This window comes from Canis lupus, chromosome 3 (assembly GCF_011100685.1).
Source record: "Canis lupus familiaris isolate Mischka breed German Shepherd chromosome 3, alternate assembly UU_Cfam_GSD_1.0, whole genome shotgun sequence".
NCBI classification, from domain to species: Eukaryota; Metazoa; Chordata; class Mammalia; order Carnivora; family Canidae; genus Canis; species Canis lupus.
Window position 1 is genome coordinate 8,195,337 of NC_049224.1, and position 24,649 is coordinate 8,219,985.

Below are 24,649 nucleotides of genomic sequence, written 5' to 3' on the forward strand. Positions count from 1 at the left end.
TGCGGAGAACTTGTGATGTGGCTAGTGTGACTGAGGGATCTAATGTTTACTCTTACTTGCTTTTAATTAATTTATACCCAAATTCAAATAGCCACTCGTGGCTAGTGTCTACCATACTGGACAGTGCAAGGAGACGTCATCCTTCCTCATATCCTTTCTTGTCTAAGCCAAAGGCATCTGCTTCCACCTCTTCCTTCACTCCTTTATGGCTTCTTCACCAGTTGCTCAAGAGCTCCTAGTTGCCAAAGGCAATAGACCCTTCATCTTTGCCCACTGGTCCCTTCAGAAACTCTTGCCCTTATGGCATTCTTCTTTCCAGACCTTCTCCACCCGTCATCTTTGCTTTCTCTTACTCTTCTCCAACATATAAAAATGCTGGTGTTTTCTGAGATCTATCCCTGGCATCCTTTCTTTCCCCCGGTGAAGGCCTCTTCCTATAAATATCAGCCATTCATGAGGCTTAAGCTGCTGCCTCCAGACAAATGGCCCTCATATCTGGAGTTCTCCTGGGACCAAACTGATGTATAAAACCACTCTCTCAAAACATCCAAACAGACTTGGATGTCTGTTTCATCAGAATTTTGAACTCGACATGCCTAAAACTGAGCTCTTCATCTCCTCCCCATACTTCATCTTTTTTATAGTATCTCTCTTGATGATGAAATGTGTTTTGGGTTAATCAATCCAGAAAACGGGACTTGTCCCTCTCCCACCAGTGAGTCACAAAGTCAACTGATTCATCAATGCTGACGTGTCAACATCACCTTCCCCCTCCCTACCACCAGGACTCATGTGGGATTCTTATCATCTGATCGCATGCTGGAAGACTCTTCCCCTCCTTCCTCAGAAGATTTTCATCCCTGCTTTCAACGTCCAAATCTGCCTCTAATAATATTAAAGCTGCTCTACTTCTGTGGAACTGACTTGTGACTGATCGTAGCCCATGTCCCCTGGACACTCCCTGGTTATACCCCACCTTTTCCCCAGCTCTGTCAACATTTGTATTTCATAGTGACATTCTCTAATTTTATTCTGGTTCCCACTGCTAAGATGACCATGTAATTTATTTCCCATACTGGGACATATTTGAGAAGGAAGAGTGTTGTAAATATTTATACTAGGCATAAAGTGGGACAATCTTGGAAAAACTGGGAGATACAGTTACCCTACCTATTGCTGACAGAGATAACAGATAAACAAGTAGTTTATAAACCACACATGATGATAATAGTTAATAGTTAACATCTCTTGTGAGCTTAGCATCACTCAGTTACCTTGCTGAGTTGCTTTATACAATTCAACACATTTATTATCTACAAAACACTCATCGTCCTCATTTTAGATGGGGAAATTAATGGTAAAGGACTAACCTGCACATGCGGTAGGAAGCCGAGCTGGGATGTGAAGGAGCAACCTGAATGAGAGGCCCACCCTCCTCACTGACCACTATACTGGATCCAGGCTTCCCTGCCCCTCTTTTTTCTATAATGGTCAATAAACTCTTTCCTGTGAATTTACCTTGGACCTGTCAATCTTATTATATTTAATTTTTTTCTATGTAAATTAACTGTCCTTTGAGCCCAGTTCCTGCGTGACCTTTTTAACAGAGCAAGTTTCTTTTTGTCTTTTCCGGGCCTGTCTTCTTCATATCATCAGATTCTATAAGATTTTCTCAAAAAACTTTTGTACATTTAAATTATCTGGGAAGGGACAGGTGGAAAGGGATAAATGCTATTTTATATGAAAAAATATAAAAATCCTCATTTCTTACTGTTGTATTCTCAGTGATTAGTACTATTCCTATCACAGCAGATACTCAGTAAATTAATCTGCAAGGAATAATAATTCGTTAAAAATGTCATCCTTCGCTTCTGCCATCAGTAGAAACAAAAACATCTCTTTGATGATTTTAGGCTGCAGTGAGTTCATTTCTTTTTCTCACCCAAACTTTTGATTCTTATAAAATGCAGAAATGTTCTAGTTCTTTAAAGTTATTTGGCTGAGAGCGTCTGGATTTGGAAAACATAACTGCAGTAGCAGCTAATATGCCAGGGAAAAGAACACAGCATAGTATGAGGAAATCTAAAACACTACCAGTTAGACTCCCACTTTGTTAAATTGCGTTCTTGCATTAACTACTTCCCGACTCAATGGACTTTTTTCTTTTTTGTAGGGACCATTTACTATTCCCTGCCATCAACATGAAAATTTCTCTGGTTTTACTTTATCAGGAGATAAACTGAAATAGAAACACACATTGAAAAATTACCCCATGAGTTTTCTTTTTTTAATTCAAATGCCTTAAGATTATTGAATTAAAAAAAATAAGGTTCTCTACTTATTTGTTGAGGCATTTAAAAAAAATGATCAGGAACATTTTGGTAAATCTTCAGAATATGAAGTCCCACTTGCCACACATATCACTAGCTCTTTATTACCTACAGCAAACAGCTTCCACTATTGCTCTGTGATTTCTATGGTACATGGAAAGTAAATAGGAGGTGCCAAGCAGCCAAGCTAATGAGACGGCAACATGGAACATACCTGATTAATGAAAGAGATATGAGGAATGGAAAAATAAAAGCTTTTCTTTTCAGATTTTAACATTTTGGTTTAGAACTGAGTCATGCTTGATTTTTCCCTTCTGGTTAGTTGATTTGGTTTACTTATCACTAACATTGATCCTACTAGTCTTCGTGAAATAAAACACGATCGTGGTGACCAGCTCAAGGATCGCAAATGAAGTCAAAACTTTATTATTATTTTTCCTTTTAGGGAACTGAACAATCAAAACGGGCTTCCCTCTCCTTTTCTTATAGAAATGAGACAAACATAAGACAGAGAAGTTAGCAGATGATGGCTTTTGCAACTACCACGCACACAGATGTGTATCAGCAAGCACAACTGTGTGATAAATGATCATTCTCATCTGCCTATTTTGCTATTAGGAAACCAATTCAAAACAGCACCGACTCCTCCTCCCAGAGCCTCGGGAGGTGTTTAGAATTGTGTTTGATAGATGAGTTCAATATATAAAGACTTGTGAGCTGCTCATAAATCATAACAAACTGATAAATTTTTAGCGAATGGGAATACAAAAAATAACTGTATCCTCTTTCAAACAGCAAAGTGGCGTTGTGGGTGCTTGGAACCAGCCAAGAGGATGCTACTAAAATCATCTGTACTTTACAAGAGAATGAAAGGAGTATTCTATTTTCAACAAAGCAAAGAAACAGAAATTTTAGTTATTAAGCCCGGCCTTTGCTTTAATCCCTTCATAAATGGTTTACCAGCTGTCACTTTAACAAGTTTTTACAGTAGATTATTGTCTTTTTAACTTGCAACCCTGTTCCCTTGATTCTGCTTATTTGATAAAACATGCCAATGGTAATTCATTTTTGTTAGCATAAAACTACTGTGAAATTATTCTGTTTCACAGAAGGTGTCTGAAGACCTTTAACTATCTGGGGTCATGGAGTGTTTTCCCTCTACAAATTGTATTTTTGTCATATTCTCCCTGCCTTGGGAATATAGTCGCTCACACTGACCTTTGAGTAGAAAGATTGATTAGATGGGGGCACGAAGACTAAAATGAGAAGAGTTGGGAGCAAACTGAATAAAACATGTAAAAGGCCCTTTCTGCAGCAAAAGAAACGCTGTCTAGAGCATAATGTAAAATAACAAAGACAACTAGTATTGTAGATTTTGGCTTCCAATTCTTCCATGAGTTTTTTTTTTTTTTTAAAGACATCAAATCTTCCCAATACAACTAGCATAAATTTCAACACTGCCCCTTTGAATTATAAAGGAAACACTTAAAATCAGGACTCCTAAGTGTCTTTGTATAGATTCTTGCTCGAAGCTGGTAAACCTCTTGGTTTCAGCCCCTAATCCTTATACTCGAAGAATGTTGACAGAAAGCTCAGGTTGTGCCAGCAGTATATATAAGAAATTGTAACACATAAGAAATAAAGAGAACTTAACAAAACACGCTTTACTTTTCCCAAAGTGCCAATCATAAGACATAGGTAAAGGATAGGTTTGTGTGTCTGCTCTGGAAAAACCTTAATGCCACCCTTCTCATTCTGTAGTCTTCGGGGATTGTTTCCTCCACTTAGAATCAATGTCGAATTGAGTCATACTGTTTAGCTTATTGCATTCATGACAGACATAGGTCATTCTTCACTTAAAAATTTTTTCAAAGGATAGTAATGCTTCAGTCCACTGTGACTACCTAGTAGTGTTTTTCTGCCTGGAGGCGAACACAATCAACTCGATCACAGGTTAGCTCACCTACAGATGCACAAGCTAGTCTCAAAGCAGTACAGGCAGGGCACACGCACATATTATGCAGGCAAAACAAATCACACTTGCCAATAACTTTCCAGTTGGATGCAATATTCAATATATGGTGTCGAAAAAAAAAAGATACAAAACTGTGCATACACGATCTATATGTTATTATAATAATGTGCATATAATATACATTTCACACTGAGATGTACATCTATATCCATATTCCTGGGGATTATGGATGATTTTTTTATTTGCGTCTTTGTATTTTTCTGTAAATTCCGTATCTTTTTAAATGAATATTATTCCACACGTCAGTCAAATAAGCATTATGTTTTAAAAACCTCCACAGACTTAATTAAAGCCTCATTAAAATGTGTCCCATTGTTGCATGATAGGTAAAGCTGTCGTATAATGCGGCTCTTCTCTTATCTTCACAATTACACCTTTTGAGATAGCTCTAAGATACAGTTGCCGTTCACCAAATTTTGTTCTTCAGGAAGCAAATATAGACAAGAATACTGAAGGTAAGCGTGTTTAAAGCACAGGCTGGGCAACACTCCATAGATTCATATAACTCAACTGTCTCTTTTAGCAAAATTTCCCATCAAGATTAATATTCTGACAATTAATAGCTAGCTATTTCTGTGATTAGAATTTTAAAAAACCCAAACTTCTATTCCTCCTGGAGAAACAGAGTAGTAGATAAATAACGTGATGGAGGACTCCTGGGAGGCTCAGTCAGTTAAGCATCGGCCTTCATGAAGCTCAGGTCATGATCCCAGGGTCCTGGGAGCGAGTTCCACATCAGGCTCCCTGCTCCTGGGGAGCCTGCTTCTCCCTCTCCCTTTGCCTGCCCCTCCCCGTGCCTGTGTGTTCTCGCTTTCTCTCCCTGTCAAATAAATAAATAATATCTTAAAAAAAAAAAAAAGCGACACAGCTACATTTCTTTTTTTCAGCCTAGATCGCATTAATCTCTTTCTGTCTTTTTTACTACCTTAATAAAAGTCATCCCTTCATTCCAAAAGAGAATTTATTACATATCTTGACCATTATCTTCCTATATGTTTTCCAACATATTAAGATAGGAAGTAAAAATAATAGTTTGTGTTATCCAGGAAGAACTCTTCTCTATTATTTAGCCACTGATGGGTACAGAACTTGCCTTTGAGTACATGTCCTCTGACGTTTGGGGTCTTTTCATTCCTGCTCCACAACTGTTCTATTTCCAGGGGGGGTTTGAAGTCCTCTGTGTGACCAACATAGTTACGGTCTGTTAACCTGTGGCTAGCACAACCAAAATGATTCACAGCTTTTATTTATTGGGGATTTAAAATATTAAAAGAATCAATACAAGCTGGAGGAGTACCTGAACATAAGTTGTTTTGGCCAGAATACCAAAATAAGGCAAAAGGTTGAGTTGGGGGGCTTCCTTAAAAATCAGCAGATGTGGCATGATTTATTTGAATAATTAGAGCCCTCTTCTTAGCAACCTGGTCAATTTATCTACCCAGGGAATTAATACAAATACATATTTTGTGCAAACAAATATCTCTGAGAAGGATGGGATACTCTCTCAGTAATGAGTAGATGTGCTCTGTGTACTGCAAGGAGATAGATCGATCTCATTGGCGAATCAAATAGACTATGTATAGAAATATGCATTTGTTATATTTCTCTCTTCTCTAAAAGTCTAGGCTGGTGGTCCCCAAAGACCAGCAGAGTAATATGTGGGCTACACTGGACAGTGAAATGGATTTTGGTTGTTATCTGTCTTTACATAACCTAGCAGGTGACATTTTGATGGGCCCGCTAATTTCAACATATGAATGTTATTCTGCAGGATTAAATTTTAGCCTATTTTCTGCAGTATGTAAAGGTAGTCAGAATGCTTTTTTTCTCCCAAGTTAAATCACTTTACAGCATATTTATTCACAAGTAGAATAAAACAGTAACTCTGAGAAAATAATTTCTCCTGTGTCCACAGAATTCTTCTCTGGAAGCAGGAAGGCTCTGGGTATATTTAAACTTCTTACATATTTTTTCTATATATAAAAAATATATATATTTCTATATATATATATACATACATATATATATGTACAGATACTATCAAACATGAAAGGGTGAATGAATTGGCAAAATGTTAAAGTGTTTAAAAGGATTTGTTTTTTTAGGTATGTGTGACACCTCCTAAATCTTATTTGGGAAGAACAGATTAAACCTAATAATTAAGGTTCTTCCGCTAATGAAACCTCTGGGTTTCTAATGTTTCAGAAGCTTTGATGTCTCCCTTGATCAACTCAAATAACTTGAAAATGAAAACAGTTCAGCCTCAGTGTCCAGGGGAGCTTACCATTTTATAAGATGCATCTACTAAATGGTGGTCTCATTCTACCCTTTATCACATGTTAGTATTTCAAAATACTAAGTATTTATTAATATTATTAATATTAACTATGTATTTATTTCAAAATAAAATACTAAGACGACTCAAATTATGTGAAAGACATATATCTCAAACAGTGCATTCAATATCAAAATAATTTATTTTAAGTCCGATCAAATTTCAGTACAGGTATAGCAAACACTGTTAATACTGCTATATGTAGTCTATCATTACTGACTTCCTTACAGATGGATTCATTTAGCTGTTTTAAATCATACTCAGTAGTTTAGATTGAACCATTAGTATATAAATGATTTAATATAAAATCATCTCCCTTTTTTTGACTTAACAGAAAAGTAGAAACATTAACTCAGAGTTAATGTTGTTGGTTTTTTTTCCCCAGAGGCCACTTTGTTAGAATGAAATGTTATGGAATTTTGTATAATTTAATTTTTTTTTATATTATAGTTTTCCCTAATCCCCTTTCAGAGAGCATGTCTTCCTTTAAAAAGTCTGGATTCTTTAATTTTGCCAATGCTCTTAATGTAAGAGTGTTATCTTTGACCTAGACCTAATAGAATACATTTTGAAGAATTCCAAGAATAGTTTACAATATCCCAGGGGAGAAATTTCTATCTGTTGCCAACAGAAAAATCCCATCTATTTCCTGTATAGTTCATGTTGTCCTAAGAAGTGTGTTTGCATTAACATTAAACTAATGTTTTAAAATATATCCTATCTAGGCCAAAAAATGACTTGGTAAGATAACATACTCCAACCCCTAACACAAAGTATCATCTTTGAGATAACTGGGAAGAAAGCAAGATTGAGAAGAATAATTTTTCAGTGCCAATACATGCAGTACATGACATACAAGGATCAAGTATTACTACTTCAAAGAAACAGATCAGAGGAAGAATGGTGCTTTCTTAACTCATCAGATGGCAACTTAATACAAAACTACAAATGACCAAGTTGATAATCCCTTCTACTTCACTGAAGGCAGAGAAGCATGGCGCAAGAGAGGCAAGATGAAGGGTAAGTCTTAATTTCTTTCAAATACAGTCAATGAACACACCACCCAAAGTACACAAGATTTTAAATGGTAAAGTCCTTTAGATTTCAAAAGCAGCCCACCGACTGTTTCCAATGATTATATTTGCACTATGCCTGAAAGTCACCATGTTAAAAAAACTAAAACAAAGACAGAAAAACCTAATGGGTCTAAATTACATCAAGGAATTTTACTTTCAAAGCTAAAGCACAACAACCCACCATTTTCTAATGAAGTATGCATTATATAAAAACAGCAATACACAGGGATGGAGGCTGATAAAGATCCAAAATGTCTCGGTAACTTTAAAATTTGGTTACCTAATTAGAACATGAAAACGTTTTCAGGTCTAGTTATAAAGCTATACGTACATACCCTGTTCTAACATTTCTTCTTCTCCTTTTGGTTGCTGTAGTAAAGAAGTCTTCTCTTTGTTCTCTGTTTCTGTAAAGGATCAAGAAAGTTGAGCATAAATTTGTGGGATATGTCATATACGTTAAATTGTTGGCTGGAAATATACCATCAACATAAAAATATTTTTAGGCTCTCATGTTTCATAAAAACAGTAGTAAGAATTCGTGTGGCACAAATGTTCTAATTTACAAAAAGACTCCAGCATAACCACCAATTATCGGACTTCTGACTCAAGAACTAGATCACCTAACCTCTCAGTAATATATATACATGATACAGAATTTTTTTAAATGCATTAATAAAACTGCTTGTATTTCTAAAAATACATTTATAGTGTGTTTTAGTGACATTTTTAGGATACTTTAAGAACACTTTAAGGCACATTCTATAAATATATTAAGATCTTAGTAAGTGACCTAACTGCTATGTAACTTGTTTCATAAAATTTCCAACAGAAAGGCGTAAGAAGCTGCTCTGGCATTTTAAGACTGGATTTGTAAAACTCAGTAAAGTCTCAGCATACTTCAGTCCAATAAAACAGGGCGTGGGTTTTGCAATTTCAAACTAATGAAATGACAATCAGTATGATCATTTTGCAGATGAAGAGTAAGTTCATCAGCAATTCTGAGCATGAGACCAAAAAGGCCAAGATTAGTAATGCCTCATAAATCAAGAACTCTCCTCTGCTTGAGGAGCCCATTAAAATAGATAATTCAGGGTATGGCTGGAGACGATAACCATTTTCAATGGCAAACTGAAGCACTTTTTAGAACACGGTAAAATTCATAAATTGTGTTAAGTCATTACCAGCTATGGAAGGAATCAAGTGGGGGAAACTAGAAAACATGAATTAAATGAAGAAGGAGCTGTATCTATCGAACTGGTCCCACACAAGTTGGTTTTATCGCCAGGTGAGATTCTTCACTTTAACTGCTTTGAGGAGGGCGTGTCAGGAGGGTAGACAGGTTATAAAAGAAGGAAAAAGCAGGAATCAGATTATGTGTACACGTGACTGTTTGGCAGATGGAGGATGATTTTAAATATTGATCACACAGTCAAGCGAGACCCACAAGAAAATGTAAAATGTGCAATTGTATTTCACTTTGAATGAATCCCACTTTTACCTTTGTGATGCCCGTGCATCATAACCATGTCGGGCTTCACAGGAATTGGAATATTGGCCTCTGGAGGAATGGTTCTGAACACATCAGGAGCGACATTCTGTGTACAGGTCATGAAAGAAACTGCATGCTTCGCTTCCATGTAATACATAATGTATAGGTTGCACATTTCATCGCTAGATGTGCCACTGCAAGCAGAAAAAGAAGGAAAAAAAAAAGACATATAACCAACCAGCCACTCACATAAAACACATTTTCCATGCAAGAAAAATACATCCAGTAAATCTGCCAGCAATAGGTTCAGAGGTAGAAATACTGTGCATTTATCTTATAGCTCTCATTAAGACCGACCACAGTTTTCAGCATCGAAAGCGCATTGTCGAAGGCATATTTCCACTTCATGATGCAGCACCCATGTGCACCCATGTCTCCGTGGACATCACCAACACCAGAGATGGAAATGGCACCTAAGTGGCAGCGAGATACTTTCTTTCCGCTTCTAAATGCTTTTATGCTTCGGGCCTTCTTCCATTTGCTAAAACTCGCAGATTGGGCAAAGTCCTTTCCTCACAGAAAGAAATCTTAATTATTTACTTGATTATGGTAACATTCAGAACACTTTAACAGAGACATCATCTATTATTTACAAGTCTGTAAAAAAAATGGCTTTTTCCATTTAAACCCTGAGACTCTAGGATCTTGTTTTTGGTAAGTGGCTCTACCTTCAGGGTCAGATGCACTGGGACACGAAGACCTGGCACCCTGGCTTCTACAGCAGGCAAGAAGAGAGAGCTTCAAGGACAATACAAAATGACTCTCCTAATCTCCTCTAAAGGCTCGGGCCCCAGTAGGGGTAGGGCTGCACAACTGACAGTCAGTTGTTAAAAATAGATTTTAAGACAGTGGGATGGACATTTCTAAGATACAAGTTCCAAATCATACAAGGTAATGCCTTATAGGTTTGTTGTTGTTGTTTTGCCTTATAGTTTTTAACACACGCTTTGCTCTGTCATGTGCTGCATCCTCTTCACTGTCATTTAGAGGGGATTACTTTGGTACACCTTCACAAGGCTTTCATTTCCGAGGTAGTTTGCGCAAACGAGTGTTTTCCTTTCTGGTGGTTCTGACAATTTTTAGCAAGCCTCTGCTAATAAAAAACAAGCTACGAAGGGGACTGTTTGCTGTACAAAAATACGTCAGTGTTGATTTTTCCAGCAATGTCATGTGGCACTCACTTCCTCTCCATAGCAACAGTAATGACATCAGCAGGAGAAGGAAAAAAAAAAAAACATATTTTCCAAACAGGGATGTGGTTTCTGTAAGCTCTGAAAATGTAGAGCCCCTGAGAGACCACGGGAATGAAGCCCTGCCTTGGGGGGCTCTGCTCATGCTTTAAAAGTCATTTGGCTTCTCGTTCTCTGAAGCTGGTCCCCGTCAGGGTAATTGCCTCTCCTGTGAAGTGTGAGCAAAGAGTGAGGTGCAATCCCAAACAAACACCTGTTCACTACACGCGTCTTCACGTGTCAAAACACCACTCCTAGGAACTGCATTTTAACATCACTGGAGTGGGTCAGAAAACTGTGTGCTTGGGATCCCCGGGGGGCTGGCTCAGCGGTTTAGCACCTGCCTTCAGCCCAGGGCTTGACCCTGGAGACCTGGGATCGAGTCCCACGTCGGGCTCCCTGCATGGAGCCTGCTTCTCCCTCTGCCTGTGTCTCTGCCTCTCTCTCTCTCTCTGTGTGTGTCTCTCATGAATAAATAAATAAAATCTTTAAAAAAAAAAAAAAAAAGAAAACTGTGTGTTATGAAAGAAATGGCTGGTGCCGGAGTCACAGGCCAGAGGCCCTCACCACATGGTCCACCCTCCCCCTGTTCAAAATGAAGAAAAAACATGTCGATCAAGCGACTGAGATGAGGAAAAAGGAATTTAAGATGTGGCTCTAGCTTAGAGACCTGGGATCATCGTGCAGAGAGGGAAAGCAAAATAATCATGCAAGCTTCTCCCATTAGTGAAAGTTAAAAAAAAAAAAAATCAGTCAATTCATAGAGTGATAAGGGAAACTTGCAGCCAATCCGTACACAGATCCTTCCCCACTTTACCTGTTTGGGAACATCCTCACCCATGTTCATCTCTAGACACGGGACTCTGTGAGAGAGAGTGATCAGCTCCCCAGTACAGTTTATTTAAGGTACTGATTCTATGATACAAAATTGAGCTGATCAAATAATCTCAGAATTGATCACAAAGAAAAATTCACCGAAGAGCTGAAGGAAGAGACAAGAGCCAGGCTTCACGCCTTTCCATTTATAACTGAACTTGTGGTGAAGCTAACGCTGAGTTCCTATCACATCCGAAATGTGTCAGGACTCCAACCTCCTTTCGTAGCAGCGAGCCAGTTTGCTGATTTTATTCCACATCCATGTTTCACTCAAAAAAAAAAAAAAAAAAAAAAAGCTGACTTTAAATCAAACTGCTCTCTGTATTCCTAAGGGAGAATTTTGACACATCCACCTTTATTTTCCAGGAGGTCAACACATGCAGTTCAACGCTGTCAATCTAATGATTATTAATAGGAGAAAATATTGAGGGAGGCTGCATTCACACGTGGGCCCTGGCCCCACTGAATGGACCTCTCGGCGTTTCCTACCGCCGGCGCGATTCCCTAAATGATGCCTGCTGGCATCACTTATAGTCCAAAATTACAGTGGTGCATTTCTTCCATCTTCATGCAAAATAAAGTGCTTATGTGATAACTACTTTTTTTTTGTTTTTTTTGATAACTACTTTTTTTTATATCAGTTAGCTCTAAATGTGACAAGCTGTGATGAGCCTGAAACTAGGTAAGCCCCCAACAAATATTTGTTGAAGGAAGGAAGAAGGAATAAATTATCTTAATAAATGTTCACAACCTGTTATGGCATAACCTGTTACGCCCTAATATATCATACTGCTGAGTCAGGTCGACTTTATGAACTCAGTCTATGGCATGCCAGAAAAATATTTATTTATATCTGTTTATCTGTCTACCTGTTTCTCATCTATCCGTGTTCTCTGAGGGTTTTAGTAAAATGTATTATTTCATTTTATAAAGAAATGTAACCGAGGTTTACAAGAGCACCAAATATTTTTAAATGTACCATTTAAAAAACCCAAATCTTGTTACATGATGACTATGTTTCAGACAGATACTGTCTCCACTCTGTTGATCCCTTCACCCATCGGCCCTTGGCACCTGACAGATGCTGGGCTTAAAAAAAAAAAAAAAAAAAAAAAAACACAGTGACAGGAGATACTAATTTTGGAATGCAATTTGAACACTTTAAAGGACTTATTTTTCAAAATTTTGAATTGTTTCTTAAGAGGTTTCATGGTGCAGGGCCCCGGAGTGGCTCAGTGGTTGAGTGTTTGCCTTCAGCTCAAGTCATGATCCTGGGGTCCTGGGATCCAGTCCCAAGTCGGGATCCCTGCATGGAGCCTGCTTCTCCCTCTGCCTGTGTCTCTGTCTGTCTCTGTGTCTCTCATGAATTAAAAAAAAAAAAAAAAAAGGTTTCCTAGTGCTTTTTTTTTTTTTTTTTTTTTTTCATTTTTTTCCCCTGGAGCTTTAATATATACACTGAGGGGTTTTTTGGCCATAGAACTTTATCTTTGTTTATAATATACTTTGAAATGTTGACTACAGTGGTGTGTTTGGTATCTGAATATTCATTAAACATTCTCATATGTACATGCTCTAACCGTACTTTTACTTTTTCCAAAAGTAAAAATATGACTAACAAAACTGACCAAATAGGTAAATATTATCTACCAACTGAATTAAATTAAGGCTTTAGCAAATTAGCTGACTTAATTAGCTTAATTGGCTGACTTAATAAAATTCTTTTTTTGTTTGTTTGTTTAAACTTAACTAAATGTTTGGAATGAATTTTGAGAGGTGCCATACAGAATATTAAACATATATTGCAGCCAGGCAGGCACAAAACACTGCTTCCACACCGATTAATTAGTACTACGTTGTCAGTACAAACACTAGTGCAACTTTTGTCTAAAACATATTATACATTTACTACCTAAGAAGAAAGTTAATATATCCAGATAAACAATATTTCCGTTAGGTGACTCTATTACCATGTCTGGTCTTAAATCCACCCATCCTTTGATGGTTGTGCTTTGCCATGCGGCCCTGCTATGAAAAAACCAGTCCCTGTGTTTAAAAGCGCTTTTTCTTAGTTAACTATGATTGTCCCAATCAAGCAAGATTTTTCTCCAGGCCTAAGATTTTTAGCTCAATGCAGAGTTAAGGTCGGACTAGTAGAAGGATTACTCGGCTGAAAATCTGCTTGGCAGGCCTCAGATAGAAGTTTCCTGGAAAACCTCGTTTCCAGGTGGCCGCTGAGTAAGAAAGCTGACGGTGGCAGTTCTTCTAGGGCCCGGAGGGGCCCCTCCTGGCCCCCCAGGCCCTGTGCACAAGGGGCTTTGAAACTGGGCAGTTTGCATGCTCAGAGCTCCAACCTGTGCCCAAGGGGGTGGGGGTAAAAGGTGGTGGTGGTGGGGTACACGTTCCTGTATGCGGCTTGGGGGTTAAGCAGGAGGGGTGAAAAAGGAGAGGCGATCTGCAGAGTATCATTTAACAGACTCCTAAAATGCTAGTTTTCTTTTTTTTACTGGTTACCTTCTGCACTGTAATTCTATAGTTCCCCATGGAAGTGGTACCTCTGATTTTATAAAACAGATGCATTGATGCTATAACCTTTCTAGAACTAAAAGGCACTTGAAGTGCTACAGGAATACTGTTCCTTAGTGTGACAATTCTTATTCATATTTAAATTTTACTCAAACCTGTCTTATTAGTTGATCATTCCACTGAGGGGAAAAATGCAACTGTGGTAGAAATTAAATATTCAGAAATGGACTCGTTCAAGAACTTCCCGTGATTTCTTTCTGTTTCATTCGTATTTCAAAATGGCATTCCCTGTAGCTCACATGAGATTTACAGAAAGGGACTGGTACAGTCGTTTCAAGGTTATTTTAAAGCAAAATGCACATTTTTTAAAAGACTGAATTATTCTGGACCTCCTGAAACTGAAAGAGGCTTCCAGAGATTATTTTGGCCTCTCATCACAGCATTCTAAAAAGTCACTAATTTCTATGTTTGATACTGCTTCACAGAGGATACTCAAAGGATACAACTCAGTCAGAGTTACAAGCCCTTCCAAATTGTTAGGGGACTTTTAAGCAAAAAAAAATTCAACTTATTCCACACTTGAACTTGTACACTAATAGTAGGATTTTTTCCCCTACTTTACCTATTTCAAAGATTAATAAAATAACCAATGCACTTATCAGAAAGGGAGACAGAACATGAGAGACTCCTAACTCTGGGAAACGAACTAGGGGTGGGTGGAAGGGGAGATGGGCGGGGGGGTGGGGGTGACTGGGTGACGGGCACTGGGGGGGGGGGGCACTTGATGGGATGCGCACTGGGGGTTATTCTATATGTTGGCAAATTGAACACCAATTAAAAATAAATTTATATATAAAAAATAACCAATGCACTTAAGAAAAGTTTAGGAGGGTCTACACTAACATAGAATGGAAAACAGCTAATCAATACCCTGTGACTCATGTATTTAAAGGCTGGTAAGGGGGCATGTTGCTGGCTCAATCAGTGAAGCATGCCACTCGACCTCAGGGTTGTGAGTGTGAGCCTGATGTTGGGTGCAGAGAGCACTTTAAAATAAAATGTTTAAAATTATAATAATAATTATAATAATACTACTAAGTAAATGTTAAGAAGTGAATGTCTGACTCCTTTAAATCTAATTTTGTCTATCTTGTCCTATCTCGTCAAGCTTTTCCTTACAGTTACCATTCATGTAACTCTATAATTTTATTGTTTTCCTCAAGTCTCTTCCCTCACTGACAAACTTTATCCAAAGGCAAAACTCTCAGAAGCTTCTTGTTTAATAGAACTTGATAATTTTTTGTTTATTCTATCTTTAGACTTAAAATTGATGTTTATTAATATAAAAACCCTTTAGAGTGACATAAAAAAAATCCTATTCTGCTGTCTCAAATGCCTTTTTTTCTCTTTTACTTGCTTCAGCATCTTTTCCCTTTCCCCTGACAACCAACAGCTAGTGTTGTCATCCTAAGAATCATCCTTATAATCTAATGCCTATTTTCAGATGCCAACTTTCTGTAACTTCTCTTTGATCAAAGATAAATGGTTTAGGACTCCAGCTTCCAGGTCGCATCAGTAAACATTTTATAACCTAGTTTAACATGGAAAGAAGGCTTCTTGTTCTCTTTTGAGAAAAAAATAAATAAATAAAAACACATGATAAGAGACTTTATCTTTCAGATAATGTCAGAATTAGGCAAACCTTTTTAATTTAGGCAAATCTTTACTGAGAGTTCAGAGTACTTTGAAAATTTTACTTAGTGTTATAAAATAAGCTTATTTAAAGGAGGCTCAGTATTTTAAAAATTACTTAATGTCCAGTGTTCTCTTTTGGAAAAGTGCTGAATATTATCATTCTCACTTGGTAGACCAGACAACTGGAAAACAATGAATACATGGACATTTTAACAGGCAGAAAGAAAAAAACCACAGTTCTGAGTAATTAATGGACACCACTAAATGTGGATTAAATATCTGCCTAAATTTGAACTAGGGCAAAAGGACATTCGAAAAAAGAATTCATAATCAATTATATTTTTCTTTATTAAATGAGCCTGAGGAAGTAATATACACTCTTGTGGGATCTACAATATATTCAAGTGTGATATGGAAGGTTTTGAATAAACAGGAGGAAAGGAAGCATAAAAAAATTAAACACATGTTCCAGAGTTTATAATAATAACAATCATTCAGTTCTAAAGTGGGAAAATGTGATACACAGTTTATTATAATTGCTCATGATGGAAAAAAAAAGTGCAATTCATTCACAAAGATAACTGTCACCTTTAATCATGCCTTGCCCCAATAAAATATTTTTCAATAGTGGAATTTATAAAACCATACCCGATGTGCGTGGCTTCTGTCCTTCCTTCACCAGTGAACACACACCTTGCTGCCAATATGTCTCCAAAACTAACATCGACTGGGTGTTCCACAGGGTAGAAAGCCTGCCAAGAAGATAAACACAATGATTCATTAAAATCACCAACAAAAACCCAGAACCATATGCTTTAATAATGCGAGGCTTGGCCCTCTCTGGGTAGAAATAAGGACACTACATATACAGACACACAATTTACCACCATATTTAGGAATGTTAAGAGAGACCATCAAGTTAAAAGCGGTAAAAAAAAAAAAAAAAGGAGGTTATACACAGTTAGATGACAGAGGTAGACTTACAGATGCTAGGATTCTAGAGAGATTCACAAGGATTCTATGAAAATTTCTAAGATTTCTATCTGCTGATTAATATTTTTTGTCTCAAAATTAAACCAGTTTCTACAGACCTGTGGCAGCTGGGGGCTCTGGCGTCCAATTAATGCCCACTGTCCATTTCTTACCCTGTATCCACTTACTACCTTACCTGGAATGAACATAAATTATAATCATATAATGTCATAAAGTATTAGAAAAATAAAAGGCATTATTTGCTTTTTTTTTTCCAAAATAAAATTTGAGTATTGTCAGAACCCCAAGTGCTAGGTATTTTAATGAAAACAATATGATAAAAAAAAATACAGAATTTCAAGGTATGATGCAAAATCTTCCATTGAAACAGATTTAAGGTCAAATATAATTCACATTTTACATTTATAGCATTAGCAAGCACAAAGGTAAATATTTATGATTTAAGCTGTAGTTTGAAGTTCTTACCTAAATGGTGAGTGTGAACTCTATAAGCAAAGACATGCATTGGATACTTCTTGTAATGACATGAAATGTCGGAATTCACCACTGTTAGAAATAAAACACGGAGAAAAGGTTACTATCCAACTGGAAAATAACATTATTCTTGCCTAAAAGTATGTAATAGTTTATGCACAAGATGCTAGGCATGGGGGTTTCCCTATAAAGTAAACATGCACTCAGGTATTCAGCAGGCATTAAGCGCTTATTACCTGCCAGCCAATTTACGAAGATGAGTTAACAACCTCCTGCCCTCCCATCTAATTTCTTTCATAAACAAAATGACTAGGGCCAAAACAAGATACTCTTGTCAGTGGAAATGTAGGCCTAATTTACTACTTTTATCATGAAATTTATGCAGTTGAAAAGGCTTAACAATTGCTTGCAAACACCTCAGATAACTCCATTGACGACTCCTGTTGAGAAGGAACCACTGCATATACTTCTCTTTCCTTTCAGTCTAAAACACTATATAGCTCTTCAGTAAATAATGTCTTTGATAAGTGAACAGGAACAATGAGACCCTACTTGTCACTAACTTTACAAGATTCCCAGTAAAAACAAACGGGTAATATTTAACACAGCGTTTTCATCAGCTGAACATACAGACTGGTAAATAGTATCATACTTATTACAATAGCTTTTTGTAAGTTTAGATGAATCAGCTATTATCATCTTCATTTTACAAATAGGGAATCAAGCTCAGTCTATCTAAGTTCATGACTGAGTTGGTCTTGGATTTTCTGATCTCTTGATTTTTGAACCGGATAGTCTCTGCAGTATGTTACGAGGTCTGTCTTTCGCATCTAAAGGGTGGGTGACTGGTTTATAAAATACTCAAGATTTTATTCTTTCATTTACATAAACTACTACCTACCCATGGGCCTCAATTATTAGCATCCCATTAAAAGAATGGATGATAATAAACTACTGGCTTGGAATAATAGAAAAATCTATTTAAAAATCTAAGGATAATAAAGAATTGGTTTGGTTTTCAGGGATAGAGGTCATTTCAAAATTTTATAAAAAATATACTGTAAATCCATTCCTATAGGTTAAGTAATGAGATAATGGTTAAATATTAAAAGATAATTACCTTTCTCTCCCGGTGGAATAACAGTGTCAACAGACATCATAAGGTACATGCCAGCAATTAAAGGCTGTCTGCACAAAACAGTAACATTTATATCAACCATTTGAACATCAAAACTACAGCCTTAGAAAAATAAGATATACTTCAATACATTGGTCTATAAACTATGATTCATGTGAAAATGAAAATAAGGAAAAAGAGCTAGAATAGATTTTTTTTCCTTAAAATAACATTTTCTTGGGCAAAATAGCTAAAAAAGACATTTTTATGGCATGGTGCATGTGGACAGCAGTCTCTGAATGGCTCCTGTGATAGCTAATCCTACATGTCAGCGTGTTTAGGTGATAGAGCCCAGCTGTTTGGTCAAACACTGGCCTAGATATTGCTGTGAAGGTATTTTTTAGATCTGACCAAAATTTAAATTACTGACTTCGAGTAAAGCGGACTACCACTCACCGTGTGGGTGGCTCTCATAAGGGAGAAGGCTGAGGTCCCAGGAAGAGGGGGGAATTAGGCCTGCAGACTGTGTTGGACTCAGGACTCCACACGGACTCCTGCCACAATTTCCAGCCTGCCTTGCAGATCGAAGACTTGTCAGCCCCCACAGCTGTGTAAGCCAACTTCTTGAAGTAACTCTCTCTCTGTACGTATGTGTGTTCGTGTGTGTGTGTGTGTGTGTGTGTGTGTGTGTGTGTGTTCATTCTACTGGTTCAGTTTCTCTGCAGAATTCTGGCTAATAAAGCTCTCAGTGATTCTCTAGCTCTGACATCCGTGCCCCTGTCTACTCCTCTTCTCTTGGGCATGGTACCTGGACTTAGGGATGGTTATTTCCAACACATAGATTAAGGCAAAAGCAATTTGACTTTTTTCCATAGGAGTCAGAGTATGAAGATTTGTGGCAACTCTTTATCAGATTTCCACATTTTCCACAAACTTCTGGCATCAGGCGACAACAAGGCTGCGGTTTCCATCTTGCATGCCCTCTCTTGCTTCCTCTTGCTGGCTGTGATGGGAACCAGATGCCATATTGTGCGCTGCCCTGGAGAGTCGACAGGGCACAGAATGATGGAGTCCTCCAGCCAACGGCCAACTAGTCAACTGAACCTTGTCAATAGCTGTGTGAATGATCCTGGAAGTGGCTCCACACCAGTGGAGCCCCCAGAGAGACGGCTGCAACCCTGGCTGAGCCTTTGATTGCAGCCTTTGTGTGAGACCGCCAGCCACAGCCTCTAGCTAATGCTTGTGCTCAGAGTATTTGTTGTTTTAAGCCACTAAGTTTAGGGTATTTGTTACACAGCAATAGACAATAAATAGGGTGGATTTCCCACTTATAAGTTCTCAAAGATCTTCAAGTTGTCACTTAGCTATGGTAACTGGAAGTACTTACGGCAGGCGTGTGAGGTGTAAGGACACACCGGAACAGTCTTTGTGATTATCTGAAAACACAGACAAAATACACATCTTAAATATGAAAATGTGAAAAGCGGATTTCAGACTACTAAATTTTAAATGATTATTTAAATTCAGTATTAAAAAAAAAAACCCAAAACTATGTTTCACAGTACTTTCATATTCACAAACATACTGAATCTCCAATGCATCATGACGGCAACAACAACTATCACTTCAAGCAGTACGTGGTTTTTTTTCTGGACTCATCAAACTGACTAGTCATCTGCCTTCCTGCAGCCATACTAAGTGCTACCGGTCACAGCTCACAGAAGAAAGCTGTTGCTACTCCCTATGAATGATCTGCATGGTTGAAAGATCCAGAAAAGGCTATTAACTGAATGGTTTGTTTCATGCTGGCTCCAAACAACTAGCTTCTCTACTTTTCAAAAACAGAAGTCGTCCATAGTTTGAGCTTTCAAGACATGACCATGTTTAGAGTCTGAAATGTCTTTGATGTATGTCCAGGGATCACCTTGTTTGGTTTCTGAACCTTGCCCATTCCCACCTTCTAAATAGAAACCTGATGCTAATTTTCACCCCAAATTCAACAGAAAGCCTGTGAGTATCTCTTTATTTTTGCCAAGGACACTTCAGAGACCTCTTACAAATCCTCTCCCTTTTACCTTCCCCAAGTAGAAAGAAGGTAAAAATTTTAATTTTTATTAAAAATTATTAAATTTTTTATTTTTATTATGTTTTATCTCTGTTGAACCTGCTGATCTGTGACCACAGAGTTACTGCATGAGCAGTAACTCATGCTTACTCATTCCTTCCATTTCTGTGTATGCTAAATTCTTTCTACTTCACATTTTATTCGAAGTATTTATAAAACATTGTATCTCAATTTTGAGTTTCCTTTAAATTTAAATAACTAGCATGTGTGTGCAAGATTGACAGATTGACACTCAAAATTAAAAAGTGAAGTGTGCTAATAAATAACAGCAGATGGAACGGTTTTAAGGAAATTTCTTTTCTTTCAGCTCTAATTCTTGCGAGGAAAACAAACAAAGGTAGCTTCACACAGTGATGTATAGGAACAGGTAACCTACCAAACAAGATACACGTTTTGATTTACCAGAGATAAAATTTAGAAAGTGTAACAAATCATATTTAATACTTTGGCAATAAAACACAAAGGAAATTTCTGGGTATGGTATTAAGCTTGATTTTAACAAAGATAGGACAGAAATAAACGCAATGATACACATTTTATATTTAATCAGGTTTCTTTGTTTTTGTCATTTTACAAACGGATCTCTTTCCAAACTTCTAAATCAAATTCCAGTGTGGTGTTGTTTTCATAATAATTTCAGTAAGGTGTTTTTTTGTTTTGTTTTGTTTTGGTTTTTAATTTTAAGTGAGTTGGGGTCCCTGCGTGGCATAATCAGTTAAGTATCTGACTCTTGGCCCAGCATCGGGCTCCTTGCTCAGTGAGGAGCCTGCTTCTCCCTCTTCCTGCCACTCCCCCTGACCTCAGGGTCAAGAGATCAAGGCCCGCCTCTGGCTCCATGCTCAGTACTGGGTGGAGCCTACTTGAGATTCTCTCTCCCTCTGCCCTTCCTGCTTGTGCAAGCACACTCACTATCGCTGTCTAAAATAAATTAATCTTAAAAAAAATTTAAAAAATAAAATGAAATTTCAAAATGAGTTTTAAAGAGATGAGAAAGTAATAGTAGTAATAATAACAGGCTTAATTTTTTGTCTATGCTTTCAAATATAGAAAGGATAATTAAGTACTGTTTTTTTAATTTATCAAAAAATTATTTTTAAGAATGAGGTCTCCTAAGTGTACTGCATGAGATATAGTAAATATGCCCAGATTGTACTATTTTTGAAATGATTAGCCAATGAATTATGTAAATATCCACTGATCAAAAATGAATGGTTGAAAGAACACCATTCATTCATGCCAAATGAATTCTAAACTCCAGAGACTGAGTGATTTTGCTTAGTCGATTTAGGAAACATTTCTCAAGTGTATAAAAAAATCATATCTATCTTACAAGGTTGTTTTGAGAAATGGCAGTCATTCATTCAGTTAATATTTATTGAGCAACTGCTATCTCCAGACACTATTCCATACACTGGGAATACAGTGAAAGACAATAGTCAAGTTTCTTGCTCTCATGGCACTTTTTGCTCTAATGCAAATGGAGGGAGGAGAGATATGGAAAAACAAAACACTGAATATATAAACAAGATAATGTCACACAGTAAACTCAACAGGCAATGTGATGGCGGGCCAGCCATTTTATCTACTGTGGACCCAGAAGGATGGAGCGGCTATGAGACTAGAGATTGTGCACGCCATGCAGAGTGTGTTAAGAGTTTGGGTTTTATTCTCTGGGTAAAAGATGATTTTCATTGGATGGTTTTAAGCAAAGTGGCAGGATCACATAAAGTGTTCACCTGGCACAGTACTTGGCACTTACAGATGACTAATTACTGATTGCTAGGCTTTGTAATCTTTGAATGCCATTACTAATACAGCAGGAGAGAGATTTTTCCCCATACAACATCCATCCAAGCAAAAGGGCCAATGTGAAATGAGAATTGCTTTGGGGTTTCCATTACATCTTTACGTTGAAGGAACCAAGTGAATCACGTTTTGATATCCAACTTGGCTAATATTCGTAACCACGACTTTACAGAAGTTAAATGGGAACAATTAATAAATCAATTAACACATTTCAGCAACTACTGAAGAAGTTTATCCTAAAGACAAACTGTCACCAAATTAAGAGCAGCAGGAATGCTACTAATAGTAACACGTCACCTATTGCCAGCGACATTACAGCGTCTGTCTATTAGATAATGTACTTCATTAGACTTGCCTAAATTGAGTGGCTTTCTACACAAAAGCTCAAAAATAGGCCAAAAACTTATGTATGTTAGTAAATATATCAAATTTTAATATGAAGACTTTTTTAATAACCACACCATAATTTTCTCCAAATTATATAATAGCCATAGCTATGTAATTGTTGTACATGTGCTTTACTCTAGAGTTTTGATTTTTTTAAAAAAAATTTTTTTTTATTTATTCATGAGAGTCACAGAGAGAGAGAGAGGCAGAGGCATAGGCAGACGGCGAAGCGGGCTCCATGCAGGAAGCCCAATGTGGGACTCGATCCCAGGACTCCAGGGTCACGCCCCGAGCCAAAGGCAGATGCTCAACTGCTGAGCCACTTGGTGTCCCTAGAGTTTTAAAAGTGAGTCACAGTCGCACCACTCACTCCACTGGAAAGACAAGGATCTAAAGTAAACATCACGCCTGTTTTATAAAACGCTAAAGAAATAAAAAATATATAGAATGGAAATTAGTTACAAGATCACTTAAAAACCACACTAGATCGAATTTCTGAGTCATTGCTGAAGGAATTTGTTTACATCAAATTCGTCTAGTAGATTTGATCCACTGAATCAGCAAGAAACGAGGCATTTCTAAAAACTATGCTGCGTGTGTGTGTGTGTGTGTGTGTGCGCGCGGGTATGTGTGTAACCATGCAGATATTATACTTTAGGTTATGGACAACTTCAGATTATCATCATTACTTAATCATGGGGTGACAGTTATAATTCTGTGTGACTTTAAGAAATTCTATTACCTAGTAATAGGTAAGTACACATTTTAACAACTCAAGTTGAACAAAATTCTAGAAGTTGTGAAAACGATACTTATAAAGCATATGTATAGACATCTTAGACATTATTAGAGTCAATTGCTTCATATATATTATTTCAGTCAAATTTTATTACCGTAAATGATTGTGACTCCTTGTGTGCAGTACAACTTTTCAGTGTGACCTGAAGAGCACATATGCTTGTGTGTGTGTGTGTATACACACACACACACACACACACACACACACACACACACAGTGAGAAGCCCCAGGAGAAGGAAAATGATCTCCCTCAAGCAAGGTGGTCTGGGGCCTCGCAGGGCTCCTGGACCCACTGATATTCCTACAGCTAGTAGGAGCTTTGGAGAGAAGCATGTTTCAGCCTAGTATCTGGTGTGAAGATTATGACCTTCTCACTCCCAATGTGATCCTTGCCACAGTGATGCATTATTATTTCCATAGTCTCTACTCTGATCTTGCTTCTGGTGAACTTGGAACTTTCTGCTAGTTTTGCAAATTTTACCGATGATTTCCAGTGTGCTCTTTGTCTGCCCTTCTATTGTAACACGGTGCTTCAGCCACAAGATGCGAAGCCTCCTAAGAATTAATTCATTTCAATTCACCAGGCTCTATATGAAATCTGTCTCTAACATGCATCGTCATAAAAACGGATGACAACTTAAAAGGTTCACTGTCATTAAAAATATACATCAATGCCTTTGCTAATATTTTACCATGTAAAACAAAAGAAAATGAAATCGGGGCTGAGATAGTGAAGAAGTGTATAGAAAATGAACTCAGAATATAAAAATCATGCGCCAGCTGAAAAAGCTGGTCGGAAAGGCTGATTCTGTGACTGGAATGAAAGTAAACAGGAGAGAAGAGAGGCGAGGAAATAGATGGGAAGGTTAACACAGGGCAGAAGACCAGAGAAATGGAATTCCATAGCTTAAAAATAGATGGGAACTGTAATGAGTCAAATAACTAAAAAGGCCTGGAATTATGGGACTGAATTTGTCTGAAAGGTAGAACAGGAAACAGACTCTGTCCCCAATTTGTATTTCCATACAAATACTGTACATTTGTACAAGTAAATGTAGGATGTGTTGGGTGGAAAGTCTGAAATTAATCTGTGCATTTTAATCACACAGTTACTTGACCATAATGCCTTATAAGATCATTATCAGTTTCAGCTAGGTGCTTACTGAGTTCCTCTGCCTAAAATGAGTAGGATCTGGAAGGTTACCGATTCTAACACTGAGTAAATTAGTATTTGTGATCAATACGGGTGCCACTAAGAAACCAAAGTCTACAAATGAAATAATCTATGTAAAGAATATAG

General features: G+C 37.4%; 1 protein-coding gene across 11 annotated transcripts in view; it reads right to left on the reverse strand.

Annotated features, from left to right (window-relative positions):
• The window catches only part of PAM (peptidylglycine alpha-amidating monooxygenase), a 150,348-nt gene that overhangs the window by 46,510 nt on the left and 79,189 nt on the right, over positions 1–24,649 (reverse strand). For all 11 annotated transcript variants that reach the window (XM_038532232.1, XM_038532229.1, XM_038532228.1 and 8 more), the window contains exons 7-13: positions 19,620–19,668; positions 18,236–18,303; positions 17,107–17,187; positions 16,740–16,816; positions 16,297–16,400; positions 9,275–9,459; positions 8,112–8,180 (exon numbers count right to left, since the gene is read on the reverse strand). In XM_038532232.1, the coding sequence (XP_038388160.1) occupies positions 8,112–8,180; positions 9,275–9,459; positions 16,297–16,400; positions 16,740–16,816; positions 17,107–17,187; positions 18,236–18,303; positions 19,620–19,668 (633 nt within the window). The remainder of the gene's footprint in view (positions 1–8,111; positions 8,181–9,274; positions 9,460–16,296; positions 16,401–16,739; positions 16,817–17,106; positions 17,188–18,235; positions 18,304–19,619; positions 19,669–24,649) is intronic.